Source organism: Cololabis saira, chromosome 4 (genome assembly GCF_033807715.1).
Source record: "Cololabis saira isolate AMF1-May2022 chromosome 4, fColSai1.1, whole genome shotgun sequence".
Classification (NCBI taxonomy): Eukaryota; Metazoa; Chordata; class Actinopteri; order Beloniformes; family Belonidae; genus Cololabis; species Cololabis saira.
In genome coordinates this window covers 31,569,551-31,597,004 of record NC_084590.1, presented here as the reverse complement: position 1 = coordinate 31,597,004, position 27,454 = coordinate 31,569,551, and the positions used below count along the sequence as shown (strand labels likewise).

The following is a 27,454-nucleotide window of genomic DNA, read 5'->3' as shown; positions in this document are numbered from 1 at the left end:
TTAAAGTAAATTCAAGTACTTTAATAAATAATAAATAAAATAATAACAGAATAAAAAAATAAATTAAGAACAAGTAGCACAAAATTTCAAGCCTTTGTATTTTTTTTTTTTAACCAGGCAGAACTAGAAAAAGCCCATGACTTTTGAGTCTGTGTATATGTGACAAAACATGCAAAAACAAACATTTTTCCCAAAGAATCACTCAGTGATGTGATGAGATTGACGCGTACGTGGAGGGGATAAAAGAAAAGCAACGAGCTCAACGTAGCCTAATGTAGCGCAGTAAGAGGAACAGTTTCTTCTTCACAAATCTACTCAAGTAAAAGTAAAAAGAATAGTGATTCAAAACTACTCCTAAAAGTACAAAATTTCCCAAAACTTACTCAAGTAAATGTAAAGGAGTAAATGTAACTCATTACTACCCACCTCTGATGATGACCCTTCCTGAGTGGCAGCTGGATCATAGTTATCAGCTCATGAAGTTACCCACCCCCTTCAGAAAATTACATTTTAGAAGCTGGTGCATATCCTGGTTTAGACAGGATATCTGTCAATGTTTCACAATATTGTCTTTGGTATCATTTTAAAGGGGACTTTTTAAGCATTCATTCAAGCTAAGATGTGAATCTTTCTGACCAACATAGAGGTCCCTGCAGCTCTTTAAACTATAAACAACACACATTTTTACACAATTTTCACCTAAAAGATATACTATCTTTTAACCCTATGTCATCTAGGAACAACAGAGACACAAAATACAAAAACTGGAATACTCACAGGACCATAAGGATTCAGGAAATGTATAATATACCCACATTATGTCATTGTTAGCCTTAAACTAGAAGAGCATCATTGAAACTATAACAGCCACTAGGCTAATGTCACAAACTGGTCTTTATCATACAGGACATAAAGGACACCACAATGAGATAAGGAACCAGCTTAGTTTTATAAACAAGCATCTAAAATGTAATTTTCTGAAGGGGCTGGGTAACTTCATGAGCTGATAACTATGATACAGCTGCCACTCAGGAAGGATTATTATACCAAAATATCATCTACAGACATGGATCTTTTCAAAAATTATAAGCAAGTTTGTCACTTTGAGTGGTACTGATATCTGGCCTGGCCCATGGACTATATAGTAACTGTTTCTTTTATAAGCTGCTGTGTAAGTCGTGTTTTTTTTTCCTTTTTTTGAACAGCTGCTGTCTGGAAAATTTAAGCGAACTCAGACGTCCATCACTGACAGCAGTGCTCCGTACAGATCCAAAAATGACAGGGTGAGTCGAGCACTGGTACTGAGAAGAAGATTCAAGAAAGGATGAACATTGTCATCCCTTTCTGTTTGCGTGATTTGCTGTGTTGTATTGTCCTTCTTGGTTTCAGGGCAGCACATGGACTCTCATAGATCTCCCGGGACATGACAGTCTCCGTCCGCAGTACCTGGAGAAGTTCAAGTCTGCTGCCAGGTGAGAATAAAAACTTTTTCTCTGAGTTTTATACAAGATATTTCTTGAGTTTTCATGCATTATCTCTCTTTTTGAAGTACTACTTTTTTTTTTTAAACTCTGTTTATTTACTTAGATTATATCAATTGTGGCTTTGATGATTGGAGTACTTGAATAAAATCTAATTTTCTTTGCCTTTTTAAGGTTTTGGGTGGAATGAAGATAAAATGTATTAGCATCTGTGACTGTGTAGTGGCCACTCACTAGCAGGACACTCGGTGCGTCCGAAATGCCATACTAAACAGTATATACTAAAAAGTATACTTAAGTTCGGCACACTTTTGAGTAAATATCAGTAGTATGCATTAATTCGGACGCACTATTAAGAGCACACACGTCACTTCCTGCCGTTGGGAGGAAGTGACGTGTCGCAGCAGCAGTAGCACCGCTCCGCTATTTCCCATTTATCTTGGCCGAAACAAGATGACATTATATAATATTATTATATACGAACATTATAATATTATTATATAATAATATTATTATACTTAATAATACACTTATGACATATACGTATAACTTAGCAACCAAACACCGCTGCATTGCATTGTGGGAAGTTTCTGCTTAGCTGGTGTCCATCAATCCACACTAATACTGTACATTTCTCCGGAATGAGTATGAATAGAGCATACTATTGTTGAGTACGTTCTAATGTTCCGGACGCACTAAAAAATCTTGCAAACTCATTTTGCATACTCATTAGGGTGGAAGTATGCAATTTCGGACGCAGCCACTGTTTAGTTTCAGTAGATTAGAATTCACAAGAATCTAGCCGTTATTAATGATGACGATGACTTTTCAGTTGGTTTTCTGTTACCGTGGTTACGGGCTGTTGTAACGAGAGACTGAAATAAACAACACAAGTTTTTCCTTCGTCCACAAAAAGGCGTTCTTCAGCTCTTTTGTTCCCAAACTCCACCTTTTCCTTGCAAAGTTTTTTTTTTTTTTAGGGATGTCATGGAACTAAAATGTGGCTGTGTTTTGGATTTTAGCTTTATAGTTTAAGATAATGCAGATGTTTGTTCTTTTTCCCCCATGTACAAAAAAAACAATTAAAGAGTAGACGATAATATGCCACGATTAGATATGGCAGTCAATCTTCAAACTATAGAGAAATTACATGGACATATCTCTATTTCACCTTCATGAAAAAATTGCACCTAATGATAGCAGCTTAAATAATTGTGATATGATAAATGAATCTGCTCAAAAAGACTCTCTGAAACTGTCTTCTCCACACTCTCACTCTTGGATCACCTCTCTCCCCAGAGCTATTGTGTTTGTTGTGGACAGCGCGATCTTCCAGAAGGAAGTAAGAGACGTGGCAGAGTTTTTGTATGTGTTGTTGACTGATGGCGTGATCTCCAGAAATGCCCCAACTCTCCTGGTAGCGTGCAACAAACAAGGTAAAACGGCCATTTCCCCTTTAGACATGGCAGGGTTAATGACTTTTCTATCAGTTCTTTATTTTTCAGTCTGTACTACTGACATGTAATGTGGATCTGTTTTTACTGATGTCTTTATTTTTGGCAGATATCACCATGGCAAAATCCGCGAAACTGATTCAACAACAACTGGAAAAAGAATTGTAAGTACATTTCCCTGTTATTAGCTTTATGCAAGAAATATTTACTCTATTAATATTATTCCTGGAACATCTAACTTGCATTGTAGTGTGTTGCTAATAAAGTGATCAATATCCATATCTCTCGAACAGCATGCTCCCAGCCTGCGACAGCTTGCAGACAAAGATCCTTCATCATAATTTTGCCTCTCTTGCAGAAACACCTTGAGAGTGACTCGCTCAGCGGCGCTGAGCTCCCAGGATGGCTCTGTGGGAGGTACTCTGTACCTGGGGAAGAAAGGCAAGGATTTTGACTTCAACCAGCTATCTATGAAGGTTGAGTTCCTGGAGTGCAGCGCTCGTGGCAGCAAGGGCGAAGATGGAGATGCAGATATTGACATCCTGGAGAAGAGCCTGGCGAAACTGTAAAAACAACTCAACATCCTCAGTGCACTTCAAGGCACAAGCCTCAAATCAGGACGACTGCATCACCTCAGTAATCCAAAAAAAGGGGGGGGGGGGGGGGCTGTATAGCATTGGCTTTATAACTCCATCTAAACAGGAACCCATGCAGCTCATGAAAGGACTTTAACGAAGACAATTTTGAAACACACGATAAACAGACAATTAAAATAATTCTGGACATTATGGACACGAGGAATTACGTAGCAATTTCGCTAGTTGCTCTGCAGTGCTCAGAAATGATTTGGTTTGTTCTTCAAAAAATCGTGGAGCTTCTTTGCCTTGTTTTGAGAATGTATAACTAAAAGTTAAATGGTTTTCATCTGATTGCGTTAGGAAGAAAAATTATTTAAGGTGTCAGTTTTATTTCAAGCTTGTCAAAAGCCGCAGACTGCTTTGTGAAAATACATATGTAAATGACTTTTCTTTTTAGACTTGGATAAGTCTGGTGCCTTTGTCCCTACAGAAATGCGTTTGCTGAATGGTTTATTTGTTTGAAAATACTGTCTGAATACAGAGCTTTTGCAATGAATGTATGAATTTATTGTAGTTGTACGAGTGCTTTTTTTTTGTTGCATCCATACTGATTCAGAAACTGAAATGTGTGTGGTGGTATAAATGAAATACAAGCAATGTAGATTTGATTGGTGAAACAGTTCAAAAACATCAACAGATTCAGCCTGTAATAATTCATAAGCAGCAAACAAGATTTAATCATTAACATGTGCATGCACAAAAATATTTCAGTTTTCCAACACATGAACTGGGTGGGTGTCAAGATGCTGCTTTGCATTATTTTAAAAAGCAGCAGCGCAACTCCCTTGAGAACGAGGGTCTCGTGGCACACTTCAGCGATGTAAATTTGTGGCTGTTTAGTATTTCTTTCAAATCTCGTTTGAAGTGATTCTCAGTTATTGCTTTCACTCCCATCTGGTGTGAATTGGGATGTTTAACTCTATAAAAGCACCGAAGAACTCAGCTGAACATTAAATGCAATTTTCTTTGTCAGATGTGGTAGTTCAACTTTCTAGAAAACTCCAGTCTCAGACTATAAGTCTTTATTATTAGGGGAGTGTTTTTTTTTTTAAAGGACCACACATGTCAAACTGTATCATCCAGTTTGATTATAACAGCAGACAACCATAAAAAAAAACATGTTTCTCTTAGTTAAAAACTACAGATGGTTCTCCACTGCACACGAGTACTACAAAACTGGGTCATCACTCATGTCAAAAGCAAGTAAACAAGGCATAAAGTGCATAAACTGATCTACAGCTAAGAAAGTGGGTAGACGGTAAGACTGGAGCTCTGATCTGCGACTATCACGCTCGGTTCTCCTTTCAGCACAGCTGGGCACAGCCAGTTCACCTTGTCCCCGTGGTTGATACTTAGTTTGGGCCCAGATTTCTCCTCGGTCGCCTCTGCAAGTGTTTCTTCATCACTTACAGTGTCATTCCCTCCCCCAACTTGCTGTAGGTTCTTCGCTTTATCCTGAGACTGCTCTTTCCTCTTTCCCTTGCTCTTACCCTTCCGACGGTGGGGGGCTGCAACTTGTGCTTTTTCCTCTGGCGTCACCACTGGGTGCTTAGAGAGGTCCCACAGGGCAACGTGACCGTCATTTCCTCCTGTGACAAGCCAGTAGGGGTGTGAAAGGAAACTAACAAAATGGGCTTGTGAGGCGCCCTGACTGTGCGCCTTGATGGCTCCTTGCTGTTCCAGTTTAGAGCCACTGCCAATCCGCATCAGGTGCACCCGGCCGTCCTCTGCTGCACAACCCAGTACATTTCCACAGCTTGACACAGAAACACAGTGTGCAAGTGGAGGGTTAAAAAGTTGACCAGGCCGCTGCTGGTGGTTATCTTCTTCTTCTGCAACATCTTGGAGGTTGAAGGTCCACAGGGGGCGGGTCTTCTGCAGACCCCACAGCATCACCTGAACAACCAAGGTAAGAAATTATTTAATTGATGTGATTTTTTTTAAGCAACTTGCATGATAAGCATACAAACTAGACTCTTGAAAAGTGTTTATTTCCCTCACCTGCATGTCTAGTCCGACAGACACCAGGTTATTGGGCCTGTGGGGCCGAAAAGCCACGGAGGAGCAGATGTTTGTGTGTCTGCGCAGAGTCCTGCACACTTTGCCCGCAGGAATCTCCAGAACTCGCACCGCCCCAGAGTCATCAGCCACTGCCAGAGCTGAACCCGTCTCATTCAGAGCTAACGCATTGATTTCCTCCTCACCAGCGCCCCGAAAGTCCTCCGCCGGACCTTTCAGGTTCCGAGGATCAAGCAGACTCACTGTGTCTCCATGCGACACATACAGATGGCTCGGAGAGGAAGGGGAGAACACCACACTGGTGACGTCTTCTTCTCCAGGGACAGTGAGGCGGCCGATGATGTTGCCCTCTTGACTCCACACTGTGACATCTCCACCCTCAGATCCTGAAGCGAGGATGCCCTCTGGGCCTGAAGAGGCGCCAGCACACAGGATGGAGGTCACGTGACCCCCAGACCACTGCCTGGCCATTCTGACGTCATGAAATGTGAGGCAACAAAAACATCATGATCACATTGTATAGCAGATGTATATTTTGTAAACATGACGAAGAGACCATCATACATTTGTTTTATGAATCTGAACATACTTTAAGTTTCTGGAAAAAATTTGAAGAATTTTTTGACACACAAACTAATAATGTAATTAAATTAGAAGCTAAAGATATCTTACTATATTACGAAAACCAAAATTACAAAATTCAACAACTGGTCAACTTAATGATTCTTGTTGCTAAGTTTCACATTCATAAGGCAAAATTCTCCAAGATTCTCCAAATCCTGTCCATCCTTAGTTCCCTTTAAAGTTGATTTCAAAATGTATTTTGAGACAATACAATTGGTTAATAACAAAAAATGTAATACCACTGTCAACCTCATAAAAGAAATGTTTACGGATATCTGAATGTATTGCCTTCCTTTTATTATTTAGTGTGATTGTTAATGTCAAGAACTACTTGCACTTTATTGTAGTTTTTTTTGTGAAGAAAACAATTTTATATTTTTTGGACTTTAATGATGCCTATGTATGTTTGTTTTTTATATTATTGAATGATGCCTGCCATTTATTTTAATGTTATTGTATTTTCTGGAATTGAAATACAGTTTCGTACAAAATCATAATCACATTGTGGCAGTCATTTAAGGCTAATATTTTCGCTGAGCTCATACAGAAATGTATACAATTTTCTGATGACAATTGACTAGTAAAAAAAACAAAACAAAACAAAAATAATAATATTAGCAGCACTTCAATTTCTAGGAAAAAACAAATAAACATGTAAAACCGGAACAAAGGATGGCAGGAAGAGTTAACTTGAGTTGCACTGTTATAACTGAACACGAAAAAACACTGGAGTTGATTTTGCACAAGAAAAAAAATCGATTAGTTGCACGAAATTACTCGAAACGCAAATGTCAAACTTTAGCACTGCGGCTAACTCGTTAGCCTAAACGCAATCACGCAACTTTATATTCAAGAGAAGCTTGTAGGGTGATGAAAAACACACTGATTTAAAAACTCGTATTAATGTTAATATACACAGTGTTGTATATAATATATATGTAATTGATGTACCTTAGAGAGAGAAGTCAAACTTCAGCAGGTTGTTGCCATGTGGAGCTGCGTCGCTTGTTAGTGACAACACGAGTTTATTTTAACCCCTGAGTTTTGTTTGCCAGGCTGTGGGTTCTTCGAAAGCTGCAGGACACTTTTAAAGAGAAAAATCGTGTATTTCTCATGTACAAAAACTCTTAAATAATATATATGTACATTCAAGTTAAAGGAATAAGATTATGACGGTTTTTGTCTCTTTCCGACCTACTAGCCCGTGGAAGTCGTGAAATGTCGCCTATGAGGCTAAATCCAGGGTGGAATGTGTGCCCTCAGGGTTTGACAGTTTTTAATTATCTAAGGAAATTGAGTGTACACACTGTTTGGTGTGTTACTGCACATCAGTTATGAAATAGGAAAATAAATAAACAAAATACAACTGTTGCCAACTGTTAGAAAATTAGTGTGCACAGACCGGTGACGATGCCATGATTTTAGATATAAAATTTGTTCTGTAAAAGATCAAATCTGATACAAGCCAGTTGAAGAAGTAGTGCACTTTGAAATCAGAGAAAATGCATGCCATTTGCCACACATCCTGCAGAAAACGACAAAGGGAAGCATTGAGGAAGCGGACCCTCACATCTTTGTTCAGCATGTCCCCCACCTGACCTTCTTTCCCACAATGGCAGCTCTCCGCTGATTCATCCAAAGCTGTAGATGTGATGAGTGTCCATTTCTGGGTCAGTGAACAGCATGCCACACTGCTGCACTGAATAGTGAACAGAGAGGAGAGGCCATGGCTTTCAGGTTCCCATCAGCATACACTAACTACACCCACTCAACACAGGCTCATTATACTATCAAACCCTCAGTCAGGTGCTGGCAGCGACCGTACACCCTCACAAAGCAGAAGTGGTTCTCACAGAGCTATAGGACAGTAAGTACTCTCTTTCCGCTATTGCCATGTTTATTGGATAGTTTATGTGTGATAATGTAGTCAAAATGGGAAGTGGCTCTACAGAAATGTATTAAAATGTGCAGATAGATGTGTGATTAAGTATGATGTTTAAGTTCTTAGAAGCAGTTTGAGGTTTTTCTTCTGTGGACTCTCACTTGCACAACCCCTTCCTGTTGATATCAGTGATGTAGCTTTTCTTCAAATTGAGCTCTGGACTGTTTTAGGGTCTGAGATGTGAGGAAACTGGGATGTATCTACAGTTACTGTATTGGATTCCTTGTGTTGCTCTGATCAGTGTGAAGTTTGGTGATTTTAATGGTGTTGCAGGAGGAAGAAAGTGTATCAACAATGCTGGCATGGTTGATCTGGCTAACAGAATTCATATCAGTAACACATGAATTCCTCTTTGACTGAATCGTCTGTCAGAGATTGTTTAATTTGATTTGATTTGTAAAATAACTTTCTTTGGCAGATTTAGATCCCCAATTAAAGAGATTTTCTTTATATGTCATATAGCAAACAGTAAATCATTCACATTAGTTCTGAAATAAGATATCAACAAGGGTGAAAACTGGCTATTAAAGCTTTAAATGATACAGCTGTTTCCTTCACCTGAGTGAGCGCAGTAGACATCAGTTTTACTCTACTGTTAATGAGAAAACATCATGGTTGTGAGTTCTTATCTCTTGTCCTTCTGTCTACATGTACCATAACATTTGTTCTTTGCACCGTGTCTTCTGATGTGCATAGAAAATAACTGGAAAGTGTATGTTGACTTCTAAAGATGGTTCTGATTCTTCTTAGTCGCTCAACAGCGACCTTGAGCACGAGCAGCAGCATGAGGTCGCCCTATTTCCCAGCGAGATCTGTGCTTTTCCGCAAGGAGCCGAATGGAGTGACGTACAGAGTTCCGGCTTTGCTCTACTTGTCGCGCCTCAGGACCTTTCTGGCCTTCTGTGAGGAGAGACTCAGCCCTTCTGACTCTCAGGCTCACCTCCTCGTCATGAGGAAAGGCACTTTCTACAGGAACTATGTGGAGGTCAGGGACCTGGGGTACAATAGTGTCAATTACAACCCGAAAACCGATTATTTGTTAGAAATCTGAGTTAAACTTGCATTGGAACTTATTCGTAAGTTTAAACTGCTTCTAATCTATTCTAACACATAAAATGAAAAAGAAGAAATATATATCTATCACATGTTAAAATAAGATAAGATAAAATTAATCTTTATTGTCTCCCTTAGGAGAAATTTGTCTTGGACACGAGAGGCACAGGCGACAATCACACTCCATGTTACTAACATTTGCTTCTCCAACAACACATTTCAACATTTAAAAACCTTTTCATTCTTTTATTTATTTATTGTTTTATTCAGCACATTGCTGCAAATGTACCAGAGTAACTCAAAAGGTAATTTTTCACCCACAGTCGCTAGAAAAAGAAAAAAAACATCCCCGCCAAAATAAAACAGGGTATATCTTAAAAGGATAAAAGTAAGCACAAAAGTAAGCACAAAAGACATACCCTCCTTAACATGGTTTCATATGTTTGGACGAAATAAAATAACTGCATTTAATATTTTTGTAACTACAACCACAAATGACATAATTATTGGGGGAAATATTCTCGGGGAGGAAAAAAAAAGATTTACTACATTATTTTACTATGCAGTCCAAATGTAATGAGTTTAAAAAGAAAAACATTAAAGAATAGTGGATACAGTAGTAAAATGGGCAATGATTGTTATTGCAGCACAAAACAGTTGTAAAAGACCACAATAATAAACCACTTAAAAGGATTTGTTTAAATGATATGAGCCCACCAGTTATGTACAAATACCCTTTGGTGGCAAGAAAATGAATGAATCTGTGTGATACTTGACATTAGACATTTTACAAGTGAGCTGTAAATGCTGACGACTCCATGTTTAAAGGACATTTTTTGTCATTTGTTCAAATTGTTCAGGAAGTATGCATTCAAACATTTTATAGATGCTAAAGACTTCTGTCCCTTGCTCATACATTTTTAGTTTTTTAAGCAATCACTTGTTCCCATGTTAACGTCTCTTCTCTGCTCTGCCACCGTCTACCGTATCTGACCTCTGCCGCAGTGGGAGGACATCAGTGTTCTGGGCACGGCTTTCCTGCCAGGCCACCGGTCCATGAACCCGTGTCCCGTGTACGATGAGTTCACAGGTACGCTCTTCCTGTTCTTCATTGCCGTTCTCGGCCACACATCAGAATCCTACCAGCTGGTGACGGGGAAGAATGTGACCCGACTCTGCTACGTCTTCAGCACCGACGGCGGCGACACCTGGAGTCCAGTCACTGACCTGACTAAGAGGGTCATTGGGGACACGATTAAAGGTCAAGGAACATCCGGCCCTTCTGCCATTTCAAAGCTTCGCACAACTAATGGAGCAGAATATATCCTGAACATTGCAAAGCTGGAAATCTGTTCTAGTGTTGTTTGTCTGTTATTTTTGATTGATTGAAATTCTTTATTCAGTCACTTCACCAAACAAACATTGAACACAAACATTATCAAAATAAAATAGTGACTGAAAAGGCACAGGCAGAAGCATAGTGCTTATATTAATGCCTGTCCTACATACCAACAAACAATAGCAAAACTAATCCAGAAAAAACAGAAAAGGAGGACCAATAAGGTATATATATCCTTCATACATATCCTTTTATATTCTTTCATATATATATATATATATATATATATATATATATACACACACACACACACTTCTATATACACATAATAATATACAAAATATATTAAAAAAAAAAACATATACATACCCATACACAACATATACACACATTATATATATATATATATATATATATATATATATATATATATATATATATATATATATATTCAAATCAAAGACTAATTCAAACTAAAAAAAAGAAAAAGAAAATAAATCAAAAACAAAAAAGTGCACTTTTTTGTACATTTTAGACTATTTTCTTCCTTTTATTGAGCTGTTTTTTCCCCCCAAATCCTTTACATAAAACATTCCCTTTTGTCAATTTAATTGTAAAATATATGGGACAAAATCCTGACTTTATAATTTGTAAAATTAAATTGCACTTCTACATTACAGGATAAAACTCCAATTTAACAGCTAAAAATGAACAATAAATAAGATAGTTAGTGCACATGTATTTATTTAATTTATCTGAACACACACTTGGAAAAAAGAACATGTTAATGTAAATGAATATACTTTTATGGTGGTTTTATTAATTTCCCTCCTTTTTTTCCTGGCAGAGTGGGCCACGTTTGCGCTCGGCCCGGGCCACGGCATCCAGCTGAAGTCAGGTCGTCTGCTCATCCCTGCTTATGCTTATCACATCGAGTGCAAAGAGTGCTTCGGACAGCTCTGCCAGACCACTCCTCGTGCTTTCTGCTTTCACAGTGACACCCATGGGAGAAGCTGGCGTTTTGGGGAGGCGATACCAGCGCCAGAGAGCGTGGAGTGTCAGATGGTGTCTGTGGATGAGGAGGATGGAACCAACGTGTTGTACTGTAACGCACGCAGCCCTCTGGGATACAGGGTGCAGGCCCTCAGCCTCGACGACGGAGCCATGTTTCAGGAGGGGCAGCTGGTGCAGCGGCTGGTGGAGCCTCGGAATGGTTGTCATGGCAGCATTGTTGGATTTCCTGCCCCAATACATCTCCATCGCAGTCCCAATAATCACTTCAGATGCCACTTCAGACACTGGACATCATCCGCGAGCTACAGTGACCACACCGATGTATCATTGTCAACAAACAAGTCCTTCAGCTCCACTGCAGAAACTCCCATCAGCCTCAAGTCACCACATCCTGGTGCCCCTCCAGATTTTTTAACCCCCACCTGGGTGGTGTATTCCCACCCGACGTTGTCCACCGCACGCAAAGATCTGGGCGTGTTCCTCAGCCTGTTTCCCCGTGATCCAGACAGCTGGCGTGGGCCCTGGGTGATCTACGAGGGTCCCAGCGCCTACTCTGACCTGGCCTACCTGGAGCTGCCACCTTCCCCCGGAGCGCCCCCCGCCGTGGCCTTCGCCTGTCTGTTCGAGTGCGGGACCAAAACAGCCTACGATGAAATCTGCTTCAGCATCTTCACCCTGTACGAGCTCATTGATAATCTTCCCAAGGATGCACAGCTGGGAAATAACCGGCCAGGAAATGAAAGTGGGAGGTGTAGACGTGAGGTTCAAAGTGCTCCAGCTGTCCGACAGGCCCCTCATGTGAAGAAGAGAAGAAAGAAGAGCAAGCTGTTGGAGATGTGCTCTTTGTCTTAAATGTTGTTTTCAAGCCTGTGATACACAGATAAACATCTTCTAATAAATGTTTACCGTTAACGCTCAGTAGCTGCTTCTTGTTAAAAGATCTGTTCAAATGAAGAATAAAAGAAAGATGGGTATTGAAGCTTTGTGGGGTTTCTTCAATGGATTTCAGTTACAAAGTTTATCTTTGAATTTCTTAGAAAAAAGCAAGTTTATCCAACCAATGCATTGTTCTCCAGTTATTTAAGGTTCCACATGGTGGAATTGGTGAATGTATCTTAGACTAAAAGATTGAGTAATTAAATTCTACTTTAAATGTTTATCAAAATAATAGACTGTAGCCATCACAGGGATTGAAAGCAGAGCACATCAAACCTATTTAGGTGGAAAACAAGAATCGTTACAAGATTGCATTACGTGAGTTAGAGTAAAAAATGCTGCACAAAACCCACACTTTAGATCACTCCCCATTTCTTCTGCAAATCTTAAGAATCCCAAAGAACTGTCTTCATCTCTCATCAACAGATATGATCTCACCACGATGCCCGGTAGAAACAGCAGTTCCAGCATTCAGTTTTGCAGCGCAGACCATCAGCTGCTCAACTTATTTAAAACAGGAGCACAGTAGAAAAAGACCCTCGGGTTTGAGAAATGCACACGACATAGCAGTACACTATGAGGGAAACCTCAGGTGTAGAAGCCGAATTATGACCTCATCGTTTTATTAATCTGGAGTCTAAAACACAGAGGTATTTGCAGTTGCATAGTTGGCTTGAGCAGATTTGTTTTTACATTTAATCTAATTCAGTGTTGATGAGGCGAAGCTGCAGCCGTCCAACTCCCAGATCACTAACACCTGTTGTAGCTGCACTTCTTAAGACATACCTGCTTCTAAACTCATTATTTCTTCTTATGAGGGTGTCGAAACATCGAGAGCCTGAAAAGAAACAGTGACTCACTTGAGAAGATATGAGGAATAGAGCCAGATAAAAGTGGAGCAGATTGTTTAGTTAAAGGAGGAGGAGAAAAACAATTCTGACAGGAAGACTGGAGGATCTGGACAATCTCTTCTCTGCTTCCCCCTCCTCCTCCTCTTCCTAATTACGCAACGCTTCAAAAACAGCAGGGTTGATTTCCCTGCCTGCTCTCTTTCAGTTGTTTTTGTGTTTTCTCTGGCGTCTCTGCTTTTCAGTTTACTGAAATGGGTTTAAGGACCATCATTGTTCTGGCTGCGTTGATGGGGAGCGGGAGTCTCGCTGCTACGATCAGACCTGAAACTGCTTCAGCAGACATCCCGGGTCATCCCGGCGTTGTGAATGACACGGCAGAAGGAGCTGGACAGGTGAGAGGGAATGAATACAGTAGATCCTGATGATGATGTTTACTGCTTTTTTTTTTCTATTACGTAGTTTATCAGCTGTGTTTAAGTGCAATGATAATGTTTTTCAACCATTAAAGCATTAAGAACTTTTGCTATCAAACACCCTGAACAAGAAAGGACTTTAAACGAAGAATACATATTTGTTCCAAAATCATAACCATTCTGTACACAGTACAAAAGTCCATCATAAGCTCAAGTAAAACACTGAGCTTTCTTCTTTTGCCGCATTCTGAGGTGAAATGGTGCTAAAATGAAGGTAATAAATATGTTTTTCTAAAGGATCGGATATGAGGGAAGGACTTAAAACAGCAATGAAAAGTAAAATGTCAAAGATTTTTGTTCAGCTCCAAAAATTTGAGCATTATTCTGGAGTCCTTGTTGAAGATTGGTGGAAAATCTGTAGCGACGAAGGACTGCTGTGATGTCAAAGTCCAACAATGAACAATTGGAGGGACAGTTTTTTAGCTCTTCCACTTGTTTTTCTTAGCAGGCAGCTGTCCTGTGGCCTCTAAGTATTTGTGGATGAGATCTTCTTGTGTTGCTGGCAGGCAGGGCTGATATCTACTGTAATCCATGGTGTACTCGCCTTTTCCCTGGAGAGACAGTCACACCGTTTTAAATGTTGTCATATCGTGTGCAGGATCATACAATCTTATGCAGAGCTGTAATTTGCACAGACGCCTCCCTTCATTCGAGTGATCTGCATTCAGTAAAGAGCTATCAGCGACAGGATATGTGTAGCAGAGACTGGAGGAGGCTGAAATGTTGGAAGGACTGCAGATATAACTATGCAAAACTCTGCCTGATTTCTATCTTTAATCATTTAACTGAATCTTTTGTTGGATTGATTCTGGGATTAAATATTAAAAGCATTTACAGTACTGGGAAATAGGAGGGAAGGACGATATAAAGCCAAACACACATTTTTAAACTTTTAATCTTGTATGATGAACAAGATCCGACTATAAGAGGCTAAATTCTTCAGCTTTTTCTACTTACTTCAGTGCAGGAACGTAGTTCTGTAGAATAGCCAAACATATCATTGAGTGGAATCTGTTGGAAGAAATGGGATGAACTCAGAAAAATGAAATGCTTATACCAAAGAAAGGAAGACAGAATATTTAATAGGACTGCAGATGCACACTGTAGTTCAAACATGCAGGCCAGACTCACATCCGCATACAAAGTGAAGTATCCCTCAGCTCCATCTTGTCCTGTGATGACTCCATGGCGACGATTCACCCCAGCAATGACTGTTCCTTGAAACTCCACAGGTGCAACAACTTCCACAGACATAATTGGCTCCAGGATGACGGCGTTGGCCTTTTCCATAGCTATGGAGAGAAAAATGAAACCGTTTGCTCAAGGTAGCTTGATGCAAGACTGCACTTACGATTGAGTGCCACAATGACCATGAAAACTATCCAGTTTTCAACATCCCGTTCTTTAAATATTATCTACTGTGACAATATTATTCTTATTCATACAGATTAGATTGTATGGCACCGAATGAGGAGCCAAAAAGAGATACGAGTAACCCAGTAACCTTGTTTCACAGCCCCCTCTCCTGCACGGATGAAAGAGATCTCGTTGGAGTCGACGATGTGATGACCTCCATCTTCCAGGAGGAATTTAACACCCGAGATCTTGTGTCCACTCAAAGGTCCCTTCTCACAGGCCTCCCTGAAGCCCTATGGCATCATGGAAAGAAGCAGGAAATGAATTAAAAACCAAGGGAGGGGGGACACTGACGACAGTAAATGAAAAATGAATGTTTAAACTTGCCTTCTCTACCGCTGGCACAAGCTGTTTTGGCACGTTGGTTCCAACAGTCTGGTCATCAAACTCCAGCTTGGTGTAATGCTCCGGCTCAAGAGGCTCAAGGACCCCAATAACTTTCCCGTACTGCCCAGACCCACCACTCTGCTTCTTATGGGTGAAGTCGAACCTACGTAGAGAGAGAAAAGGTCCACAACCTGAAACAACGTGACACCGGAGCAAACTGGTGTAAATCTGATGATGTTAAATCTTTGAGAAGTTCTCTTAGTAACCGAAATTACACCACTGAAGTGACTTTGCTGAAGGTTTTTCATCCTTCTGTGATACATTTAGATCTAACAAAGGCAGGTGAGGGGAATATTATTACACTCAATGTAATTTGGATGTTTGACCTTCACTCAAACTGGAGTTATCCCGACACTATAATCCGAAATACTCATCAATACTGCTGAAAGTAAGGGTTTCACATTAGTGAATTTTAACAATACTTCTTTGCACCGACTGTCATTTTTACAAACAGAATCCCAATTCTTCTTGGTTCCTCTAAAATCTAGTGCGAAAGCTTGTGCAGTACTCTCTTGCAACTTCCTGTTTTCCTTTTCCAGGCAGAGAAGCAGAGGCATGTGAGCTGTTGGATAGAGCTGGCGATGTTGCATTAGTATTATATTGGAAATTCAAACTGATTTTATGATGGAAATCCCCCACCTAGAAAACTGTGACATGCTCATCATCCAAGGCTTGAATGTTGCTAAAAACAACAACTTTATTAAGCATTTACGAGCCATCAAACAGAGAAGTGTGTGTTTATCAAATCTAAGAAAGGGAAAGGCAAACTGCAGTATTATTTTCAGAAATGAGAGAAATTCCCAGAAGAAAGCCAGAAACCAGAGCAATGATGGACGTAACTGTAGATTTCATTGTCCTTGATGACTATTCACATTCGTCATTGAAAATGTTGAATTTTCCTGCTTCATTGAACATCTGGAGACATGGCACAGTTCGTAAGGTTGGAAATGCATCTCTGACACTGCTCTCAACAAAAATGACATGAGACTGACTGGTTATATATTTTACGTCTGCTAAAACAAGTGCATATATTCAGTTGCGTCTGATATTCTGACCCTCAATGTGTTCAAATGATAAACTATAAATGGCTTTTTATTTTGCTTATTTGTAGCTTTAACCTTCATTTTTGCATTTCTTTATTTAATAGATATTCTTTAGTTAATGGTAAAAGAAAAAAACAGGTTAATTTAAAAAAAAAAAAGAAGAAAGATTGGATCGGTCGTCGAAGCCCAGGTATCAGAAAGAAAAAAAAAAGATATTGGAACATTTTTAAATTGGGAGACTTTATCTCATTATTTTTACACTGATGTAGGAAAGGGCTTATCATCTTAACCCCCCGCCCCCTTTAATTTTCCAAGCACTTTACCAAAAAGTAATACCAGCTTGTGTTTCCAAATGCGGATATTATCAGCTTTGTAAAGGTTTTAACCAGCGAGGAAACAGAGGAGCAGAAGAGTGTTCTGTTTCTTTAAAAGGGGGCAGACCTAAAAGCTTCCTGCTCTCCAAGGAAGTAGGAAGTAATGTTTCCATTTACATGAGCAGCAGCAGACTCTAGCAACAGAGTAAACTTCCCACCACCTGAGCATTCAGCACTGCAGCAAAGGCAAGAATAGATTATCTTATTACAATCCCAGTTTATCTTATTGTCCACTTGTATCTCTTCAATTTGTATCTAAATAACACTTTCCTAAGTAGTTTTGTCTAATCTACAAATGGCCGCACGAGGCTGACACCTAAAGGTCAAAGTCCTTCATAGCATGGATGCCCATCCCTGCTTCTGTTCTCGTTGTCACCCTTATGGTTCTACCTTTTCACAGAAAGAAGAATTACCACTGGAGGAGCTTGAGGAAGATGTGATGGCAACCGGTGAGCTGAACCCTACTCACTTCCCCGCTCAGAGGGCAGCAAAGGTGGTCCAACACTACCTCAACACCCGCTACGGCTCCCCATACAAGCTGTTTGGGCTAGAAAAAGTCTACAGCGGAAACGCAGAGGTCTTCACCACCGACTGTAACTCGTCTCCATTCACAATTGTGATGGGATTCAAACCTCAACTATGACTCGCTTGTCATTTCTCTTTCAGGATGTGGAAGGTTCAGGAAGGAGATATCAGTTGGAGGTCTCCGTGCATGAGATCATTAACAACGTAAGACTTTATTCATCTTGATTACTTTGTGGTGGGTTTTTTTTGTTTATTTACAGAATCGCAGAAAATAAAACTTACAGCTACAATTTATCAACTGTTTCCAATTGTAAAATAACTATGATTTGAAAGCATTTGCCATTTCCCTTTGGAGCTTGAATTATCTGATTAATTTGCTTCATCCACCTAAAACATAAAAAAATAAATTGCATTGTGTTCTCACAGTATTTATGAGATTATTGCAAGTACAATTATTATTTATAGTTGAAATCATTTTTAGACTGAACAGGTCTAACCAGGCACGACTGAGACGGACAAGCTCACGTTGTCTGAATGATTAACTGTGTGGTGCAACCTTTACTCAATGGTTGCCATGGTAACACCTAGGCAACGCCTTTTCCATGTCTACTGCCATCCATGCATCCATCCATCCATCCATCTAAATTGCTTTTCTTTTTAGGTGCTTTATTTCTTAAATCTGTCTTTTAACTCATCCAGGCAACCCAGAAGTGCTCTGCGGAGGTTTTCTTTCCACTGGGAGAGAAGTCCCTCTCACCTCAGGTCCAGGCCTCCTCCCTTGAGGAGCTCCTTAAAAAGAGCACTGCAGTTGAAGAGGAAGCCTTATTCCAAAAGTACAAGTTGAACCAAAGCCTGCTGTCAGCACACAATTTGCCTGGTATGTAAAATAGCACCCCTGGTGCAGATTGTGACTCCCCAGAACATTGTATAATGTCAAGGTTTTTGTTTTTGTATATCAACACAGTGGTTATTATCGCACAGTACATTTTATTACCTATATTGCAAGTATGTGACGTAATCAACGTCTGTGTACATTTCCTCTAGATAGCCATGGCCACATTGAGCCTGACATGGAGCCTTTCTGGCACCTCGGTACAGTGGCCTCCAGCTTCGTCATGCTGAAGGAATCCACAGAAAGCACTCTGTACAATATGGCCCAGGTGGCCAACATCACACAGCAGGTAGACCATTTGCCTTGTCGTTGATATATAAGTTGGGTTAGTTTATGTTTATGCAACAGTTCCTTGGCATCTGTGTATATATTTTTTCATTTTGCCTCATCTGCTGCAGCCAACTGAAGATGACCAGCTGAAGTTTGACTGTCACACACTATTGCATGACATGGTGTCTCAGGTAAGCGATGATTGTGAAAGGTCTTAATAAAAGTTTTTAATTATTTCCATGTTGACCAAAAAAACATAGAAACATATGAAAAAATATGTGTATGAGTGGCTAATGCCAGTTATAATGTTCTTGTTGATTTAGAAATTTTTGAAAAGCATTATCAAGAAATTAGTAGAGTATTAGGGCCAAACTATGACAAAAAAAAATAGGAAATTACGAGAATAAAGTCATAATGTTGCGAGAATAAAGTCGTAATATTATGAGGATAAAGTCGTAACATTACGAGAATAAACTCGTAACATTAAATAAAGTAATATGAGAATAAAGTCGTCATATTATGAGAATAAAGTCGTAATATTACGAGAATAAAGTCGTCATTTTACGAGAATAAAGTCGTAATATTACGAGAATAAAGTCGTCATATTACGAGAATAAAGTCGTCATATTACGAGAATAAAGTCGTCATATTACGAGAATAAAGTCGTCACATTACGAGAATAAAGTCGTCACATTACGAGAATAAAGTCGTAACATTACGAGAATAAAGTCGTAACATTACGAGAATAAAGTCGTAACATTACGAGAATAAAGTCGTAACATTACGAGAATAAAGTCGTAACATTACGAGAATAAAGTCGCAATTTATGAGAATAAAGTCATAATATTACAAAAATAAAGTGTTAATTTATGAGAACTCTAACAGGAAGAGTGTGTTAAAATGTTGAATATTGAGCATCTTGTGAAGTTATATTTATATATTTATAATATATTTAATATTACGATTTTATTCTCGTAATATTACGACTTTATTCTCATATTATTATGACTTTATTTTCGTAATTTCCTTCTTTTTTTTTCTTAGTTTGGCCCTAATACTCCGTCGTAAGAAATAGTATCTAGATAGGCTATCCATCGATATATTCCTTTTCAAAATGTCCTATTTATCTATCTAGGGATCATCTCAGCTCTGGTAGCATGTGTGTGGGGGGAGGGGGGGCACAAAACGGTCATGCAACAGATTATAGGTACAGTTTTACGATTTAAATATTTGACTTTAAGCCGAGATCGTCTCATTCTGTTGCAGGAAATCCTTCACTGGAAGCTGCTCTTCACCTGGTCTCCTGCAGGGGGCGTAAAAGTGCTGCAGATGGAGCAGCTTCCAAACTGCCAACGTTGTGAAAAACCTCAAAACACACTTTAAAGTGCCGGCATCATCACACTACCATTACAACATCTTGTACTCAGCTGTTGCATCGTGAATGTTTTTGGAGAGATGCTGTAAGAACTAAAGCAAGATTTTCCGCTGATTCTTGCAGCACAAACTTCGACATGCCAAAGGATCCAGCTTATACCCAATAAATGTTTAACTGCCTCTGGTTTACTGTTTATTCGATCTAATAAGTGTCTTAAGTTGGTGCGTGTACGTGTGCGTGTGGACTTACGGTACAGCGCTGGTGACCGTCTCTCTGAAAGCCACTTTGGGTTTCCCCATCACGCAGGGACAGTTGTATTCTCTCTCCATCCTCTGAAGCAACAGACCAGAACATGTTGCAGCTTTAAAGTTTCTCAATTGTTTACACAATGTTGTCAGAGTCAGTTGCACAAAAGCAGGGGTGGATAAGTCAACGTGGGAATAACTTCTATTCTGCCCATCTAGTTGAGACTAGTCTAATAACCAGGATTTCTTAATCCTGCTGCTCTGTCAGCTGTAACTGTGGTTAAATATAAATGTAAACAGTTATTCACAATTTACTTTGATACCTCATTTTCACTAGCCTGCATTATGCAGATACATTTTAATTCTTCATAATAATCAATATATATGGCTATAATTAGAGCATTAATGGTTTTTCTGAAAGCTGACTTTTGTTTGCCGTCATCAATTTGATCAACTGCCGACTTATATCTGTATGTATCTTGGTGAGCCAAAGATGAATTTCCACCCCGGTGGACAATAAAGATGTATTATTATTATTATTATTATTATTATATTTCTCTTGAACTGCTATTGCACTTGCTAAGTGATGAGAAGTAGCTGAATTTGTGGGGATTTCATGACAGCTTGGAAGCTTTGGTGTCTCCTCATGAATACTTTTGAGAAAGATAATCCTCAAGTGACATCTGTTACTTCTGCATGTAATTAACAACATACGCAAGATGGTACAAAACTATGACAGGGAAACAACAAATCAAATCACTGACATCTTAGAACTGATGTTTAAAAGGTTTATAGTAGTTTTTATTTCTTAACAACTTCAATCTGATCTCACCCACAGTATGGGGTTATTTTATAAATTATCTTTTAAATGTTGCCAATATTGGACCACCACACATTTATTTTTTGTCTATTTTGTATATGCCAGGTAGACTCTAATCGTATTAAAGGCAGCTTGTATTGCTTTCTTTTTTTAATAGGTGTTTAACTTCTTCATATATTTCCTCTTGGTAAAACAAAAGCGGTATGCGTTCTGTCCATTTCTGGATCAGTAAATCTGTGACCGACGTCACACGACCATGTACCGGGATAAATACGGTAAGCCACGTTTTCTCATCCTGCTCCATCATTCCTGCTACAGAATACGCCAGGATATGTCCAGGCCCGCGTTCTCTCACTTCCCCTTCCCCGCTCTGCAGCTTGTTAGTGATACTGCTGCATCATCATCATCATCATCGTCAGATAAAATATCTCATTTTTTGTTTTCCAAAGAAATAACTGATGTACTTTAATATAACCTACTGTATGTATAAGCTGACATGTAGGTTTTTTAAGTAACAGCACTGCTAGCTCTTACCATTGACAAACCCATGTTAGACGTGTTGTTTCAAGATAAACCGATACAAGCTGTAACAAAAACATGTAGTACACCTGTACAGAGTTGAGTACTGTCTGCGCATCATACCTGAGAGTAGATCTCAAGATGCAGCTCGCCCATGCCTGAGATGATGGTCTCTTTGCTCTCAGTGTCATAATACACTCTAAAGGTGGGATCCTCTCTGGTAAAACGGTTGATGCCTTTGGAGAACTTATCCATGTCATTCTAGTTGAAGGCAAAACAAGATAATAAGAAAAAGCAAGGAGATGCTTCTAAAGCAGATTTTTGTGTTTTAAACAAGCACTAATTAAAATGTTTTACCTTGTTAGCTGGCTTCATGGACATGGAAATGACAGGCTCTGGGACGTGAATGGACTCCTGTGGGACCAAAATGTGTAAATGAACCAAAGATGCAGCTTTTACAGACTAAGAAACAACGAGCAGGGTTCATGCTCTTTCACTCCTCCTCTGTCAGCCGGGGCAACTCACCATGGAGATGTTGGCGTTCGTCTTAGATGTAAAAGTGTCTCCACTCGCACAGTCAATCCCAAACAAAGCGCAGATATCTCCAGAATAAACCTCATCCACATCCTTAAAAAGTCACAGAAAGGATAAACTTAAGGCCTTTTGTTAAGAGTGGTGAGACTTGCAGAATGGGGGAGGGGGGGTTAAATCAGACAAATACATAACTGTGACAAGGACCTTCATTCTCTGGCTTTCAATAATGTAATTTAAAATTTCAAAGCTTCATCCCCTCCCTTGATGCAAGACTAACGGACACATGTTATTTTGGTGTGACAACAGATGTGGTTGTTATCCACACACTTCACTAAAGCCAGAAGAGGAACGTCGCTATTCTGACCAGTCATGCTCTTCTGTTGGTAGAACTGCAAGCTGCAGCTGTCCACGTTGGTAAGCTGTCAACCTGGACAACATTTTGACATAGATTGGGTTTGTCCTCACCTCCATCTGATCAGCGTGCAGACGCACAAGCCTCTGGACTCTGATTTTTTTGCCTGTGCGAGTGTTGTAGATGTATTCTCCCTTCTTTAGACATCCCTGATACACTCGCACATACGTCAGCTGACCAAACTTCCCGGCCTGTTGTTGCAAAACAACCACAGGAAACAAAGCATGACTTAGATTAATCTGTTGCATGAAAGGGTGAAAAAAAAAAATGAAGACAAAAATAACCTTTTATAAGTAACGAACCTCTAGTTTGAAGGCCAAGCCAACATAGGGGTTTGAAGAATCTCTTGTAGGGTCCATTTCAATCTTTGAGGTTTCAGTGGACTCTCTGTTAACGGTAGAAAAACTCTCTGACATTAGTGCATGTTATTTCACGCACGAGAAAAAAACATAATATATTAATTGAAATCAACTTTAACAAACTGACAATGTGCCTAAATACTCACTCATCATTTTGGATGGCATAGTTTTTGACTTCACTGGGGTTTGGCAGGTACTCCAGGACGGCATTCAGCAGCGGCTGGACACCCTTGTTCTTCAAGGCCGTGCCCACCAGCACCGGCGTAAAGAGACGCTGCACGGTGGCTCTGCGGATCGCAGCCTGAAAGAGGGAAACGTGAAAAGGCATTGAGACAAATAATCTCTCTTTTTTCAAGAATGATCATTCAGATCCCAAGTTAGAGTTGCAGGTCAAAACTGAATTGCACGACGAATTATAAACACCTGTTCGATTTGGTGCGGACACACATGGTGCTGAAAGAAACTGTGGGTGTCTTAAACTCAAGTACAAACATGAGGCGTATTACCTTTGTGGTTTAAAATTAAACCTCTCAACTATTAGTCTAGCATAGTTTGTAATAATAGTTTGTGTGCCAAAATACACATTTTCTAGTCATTTGGTCTAAGAATGAACAAATAACATCATTTTCAACTGCAGATTTACTTTGCATTTGTATGTAATTTGTTGATGTCTGCATTCTTTTTGCTAACGTGGGTCTTATGATATCTCTCTTATTTTGCATAATGCCATTTCTCTTTGGATGTGCAGACCTTCAGGTCATCATTGGTTGGAATTTTCTCCTCCAGGAACATCTCCCCCAAGGTTTCATCAGCGTTAGCCACACACTCCACCAGCTCCTGCCTGCGGTCTGTAGCTTCTGCACGAAATTCGGGGGGAATCTCCCCATATTGGACATTTTGACTGCGGGAAGAGCAATAAAAAATATATAATGCTTGATTAAATTGACATTTTGCAGATCTGGAAACAAACTGCACCTGTTGATATTTCAAGTCTTCTATAAACAGCCTATTGTATGTTAGTGAGAGTTTTGTTTCAGTGCAGATAAAATCAACTGGAGTATACAGATGGTTTCTTACCCAAATGGCCCTTCAAAATACATGCTCCTCTCTTCTACAAGGTCAATGATGCCACGTATGTTCCCCTCCAGGCCCATGGACATGTTTACAAATGCTGCATTGTGGTTCAGTTTGGATCTAAAATAAAAGTGAGATTAACTAACTTAATTGAAGAACAAGACAAACCTTTAGTCATACAAAATTCATATCAAACCAACAAATCTGAATCTATGCTCTAATCTATACATGTATACAACGTAGTGTATTAAAAATTCGAAGAGGATGCATGAATCATGTAACGAGAACTGTAAAATACACAGATTACAATGTATTCAGCAACCATATTTGGGATTTTCATTGTGATATAACAGAGAATAAACAGTGATTTTTAAATGGTAAACTGTTTGCTTTTATATTGCAACGTTTTGACACACTTGCAATATGTCCTTAATCAGTACATAGCTTAGTTTCTACAGCCATATTTCAATCAACATATTGTGTTTATTGTCAAACTCAAGGAACCTTCAACACATGCAAGTGGTCAGGGTCAATCTAGTAGCCTTCCAGCTGGAGGACAATCTACTGTTTTAGGAGTTTATAACCCCCCTGGCTGTGTTCACAGAACATCCAAGATACAGATCTGTTCCAGTCTGGCAGTTTTCATTCTGCCGTTTGTCCGTAGGAATTTTGCCTGAAGAGGTTTTGAGCCCCAAAAACAGAAGATGAGTACAAGTTATGGACAGTGCAGGGGATGATGTGAGTAATCTCTTCAAGCAGGGAGTTACAAAAGCATCCTTCAGACACACTCAGCCTCAGCTCTATGTGCATCTTACCAGCACCCTTTATGATGGTTAGTAAACGGTACCTCATCTGCAGCAGGGCTCGGTTGGGGTTGGCTCCCATTCGGTCCAACTTGTTTATGAAGGTGAGGAAGGGTACGTTGTAGCGTTTCATTTGTCTGTTTACGGTCATGGTCTGACACTGGACGCCTCCAACTGCACACAGAACCAGCACGGCTCCATCCAGCACACGCAGCGCCCGCTCCACCTCAATGGTAAAGTCCACGTGACCTGTAAAATATGAAGGGGTTAGTCACATCAGACACGCAGCTCCAGGTCGTGCACAAGATGCAAACCAAAAGCTGTTCGAAAAACTATCTCTGTGTCCAGAACAGTGAAGTAATACTACGTCACATTTGGTTCAGTTGCATGAATACTTCCTAGTTATCAACTAAACGTGAGAAATAAATCTGTACTTGGCAAGGAGACCACCAATACCATCCCCTTGAGCCACAGCTTCAGTACCTGGTGTGTCGATGATGTTGATGTTATGGTTCCTCCACATGGTGTATGTAGCAGCTGACTGGATGGTGATGCCTCTCTGTCTCTCCAGCTCCATGGAGTCCATAGTGGCTCCAACCCCATCCTTCCCCTTCACCTGCACAACATAGGGGAAGGAAACAGCTTACAGAAGAAAATTGCAGCTCATTGGACGAAAAAAAACCAACAAGGCAAGGCAAGTTTATTTATATAGCACAATTCAACACAAGGTAATTCAAAGTGCTTTACATTGACATTAAAAGCGGCAAGACATAATTAGACAGTAAATAACAAATAAGATTGAATAAAATTATGAATAAGATGATAATAAAAGAAGTAAAATAATAAAAAGCACAAGTTGTTAAAAAATAAGGGCAGTATAGTACAGCAGGTAAGTATTAAATTTAAGAGTACGCTTCAGTAAACAGTAATGTTTTTATCCTGATTTATAGGAGCTGACAGTTTGAGCAGACCTCAGGTCTACAGGAAGTTTGTTCCACCGGTGAGGAGCAGAATAACTGAACGCTGCCTCACCTTGCTTGGTTCTGGTTCTTGGGACACACAACAAACCAGATCCAGATGAACCTCAGGGGTCTGGGAGCTTCATAGGAACTAACAGATCAAGCATGTATTTTGGTCCAAGACCATTCAGGTCTTTGTAGACCAGCAGTAAGATTTTAAACTCTATCCTTTGACTCACTAGAAGCCAGTGCAGTGATTTCATGACCGGTGTAATATGGTCCAGTTTCCTGGTGTTTGTAAGCACTCTGGCGGCAGCTTCTGGATCAGCTGCAGCTGCCTGATTGATTTCTTGTCAACAACCCCAGAACAAACAAGTAATCGATGAATGAAGAGGCTCAGTTCACCCACACTCACCTCGTGTATTTCTGCGATCCTGCCGGTGTAGTAGAGGATCCTCTCGGTCAGGGTGGTCTTCCCGGAGTCGATGTGAGCAGAGATCCCGATGTTACGGATCGTCTCGTTGGGGAAGATGCCGGAGGAGCAGGTCCGGCAGCTGTTGATGAGCACCTGAAACACAAACACAGCAGCTCTGGTCATCGGAGATGAACCCGAGATGAACCCGAGAGGTCAGTGCACTTACACACGCTAATGTTACCTTTTTAACCGTGACGCTCCCTGGTGCCAACAGTTGCGTTTTTGTCAGACACAGACCCGCTTTTAATAGTCTCATTCTGACAGCAGCTGAGGAGACCCCGGGGGAGATGTATTCCTGCTTAAACGCGACCCTAAACTCCGCTGAATGTCACGCCGGGACCCTGGTGCTGGTTGTGAAACACAACTTCCGCACTACGGAAACACCACTGGTGCAAAAATGTCTAACGCGTGAGATTATTCTCAATCGCAGCAGTTTGACAGTGATGTGGTTGATTATTGAATTAAGACCTGTACAAAAAATAAAAAAAAAGAAAGGTTCAAGAACAGTTGTTGTAATTGTTTTTTTTTTTTTGCACCAAAAATGGACCGAAATCAGGTGCTGCTTTCAAATGCTATCAGACATATTTAGGAGGTGGTTAAATAAATAAAGCGTCCAATGTATTCAGAATCAGAATCGGAAAGAAGTTTTAAGGAATTTGTTGGGGTGATCGTGGCTATTGAAAACTAAGTTAATAAGACGCCCAAATACTCAGTCTAATAGCAATTAGTTCAATATAATCTATTTTAATTCACTTTAAGAATGTTGCTTCTGACCAAATCTTTCAAAGGAACGATGTTGTCACTTCAAAGTGTGTCATAGTTGGCCCTACACCTTTCCCTTTGTTATCCCGTGCCCATTGCGCCTATTAGGCCTGTAAATTCTTACCATTTTCACAAAAGCCTAATCTGACATGAGTAATTCATGGATTTCCACTTTAAAAATGTATTTGTTGAAATAAATACAAATTTAAAAAGCATTTTAAATATAGCTTACACAATGACAGAGTTCTAATTATTACATATTTAAAAATAATTTTTTTTTTTTTCTTGGGTTATATTTTCAAATTCACACTTGTATTTGTGTGCCACCATAATCAGTGGTATAAACTTCCAAAACAGAAAAAAAGCAAAAGCAACAAAAAGCAAAG

At 39.8% G+C, this 27,454-nt stretch overlaps 5 protein-coding genes across 6 annotated transcripts in view; 3 read left to right on the top strand and 2 right to left on the bottom strand.

The window, feature by feature from the left end:
• The window catches only part of srprb (SRP receptor subunit beta), a 5,210-nt gene extending 1,141 nt beyond the window's left edge, over positions 1-4,069 (top strand). The window contains exons 3-7 of the mRNA XM_061719438.1: positions 1,206-1,283; positions 1,390-1,472; positions 2,781-2,917; positions 3,045-3,099; positions 3,294-4,069. Of these exons, the coding sequence (XP_061575422.1) occupies positions 1,206-1,283; positions 1,390-1,472; positions 2,781-2,917; positions 3,045-3,099; positions 3,294-3,504 (564 nt within the window). The 3' untranslated portion in view covers positions 3,505-4,069. The remainder of the gene's footprint in view (positions 1-1,205; positions 1,284-1,389; positions 1,473-2,780; positions 2,918-3,044; positions 3,100-3,293) is intronic.
• Positions 3,793-7,307, bottom strand: wdr53 (WD repeat domain 53). Its single transcript, XM_061719434.1, has 3 exons — positions 7,168-7,307; positions 5,575-6,064; positions 3,793-5,469 (listed from the first exon to the last, which is right to left on the bottom strand). The coding sequence occupies exons 2-3, from the start codon at positions 6,061-6,063 to the stop codon at positions 4,813-4,815; spliced, it is 1,146 nt and encodes a 381-aa protein (XP_061575418.1). The 5' UTR covers position 6,064; positions 7,168-7,307; the 3' UTR covers positions 3,793-4,812.
• Positions 7,308-7,842: 535 nt separating this feature from the next.
• Positions 7,843-12,623, top strand: neu4 (sialidase 4). 2 transcript variants are annotated; one of them, XM_061719431.1, is made up of 4 exons: positions 7,843-8,083; positions 8,988-9,143; positions 10,217-10,472; positions 11,398-12,623. In XM_061719431.1, the coding sequence occupies exons 1-4, from the start codon at positions 7,943-7,945 to the stop codon at positions 12,414-12,416; spliced, it is 1,572 nt and encodes a 523-aa protein (XP_061575415.1). In that variant the 5' UTR covers positions 7,843-7,942; the 3' UTR covers positions 12,417-12,623. The 2 variants fall into 2 exon arrangements, with proteins under 2 accessions (XP_061575415.1, XP_061575416.1); XM_061719432.1 differs by having other exon boundaries at positions 7,940-8,083; positions 8,909-9,143; positions 11,398-12,599.
• Positions 12,624-13,525: 902 nt separating this feature from the next.
• lxn (latexin) lies at positions 13,526-20,285 on the top strand. The gene is made up of 7 exons (XM_061719437.1): positions 13,526-13,743; positions 17,445-17,621; positions 17,711-17,773; positions 18,269-18,446; positions 18,614-18,750; positions 18,860-18,922; positions 19,998-20,285. The coding sequence occupies exons 1-7, from the start codon at positions 13,603-13,605 to the stop codon at positions 20,112-20,114; spliced, it is 876 nt and encodes a 291-aa protein (XP_061575421.1). The 5' UTR covers positions 13,526-13,602; the 3' UTR covers positions 20,115-20,285.
• Positions 14,007-26,663, bottom strand: gfm1 (G elongation factor, mitochondrial 1). The gene is made up of 18 exons (XM_061719429.1): positions 26,488-26,663; positions 26,247-26,399; positions 25,356-25,488; positions 24,917-25,121; positions 24,073-24,189; positions 23,746-23,896; positions 23,142-23,296; positions 22,939-23,023; positions 22,690-22,827; positions 22,216-22,317; positions 22,048-22,104; positions 21,814-21,951; positions 20,356-20,438; positions 15,568-15,730; positions 15,329-15,473; positions 14,956-15,116; positions 14,782-14,835; positions 14,007-14,375 (listed from the first exon to the last, which is right to left on the bottom strand). The coding sequence occupies exons 1-18, from the start codon at positions 26,560-26,562 to the stop codon at positions 14,244-14,246; spliced, it is 2,247 nt and encodes a 748-aa protein (XP_061575413.1). The 5' UTR covers positions 26,563-26,663; the 3' UTR covers positions 14,007-14,243.
• Positions 26,664-27,454: the final 791 nt, after the last annotated feature.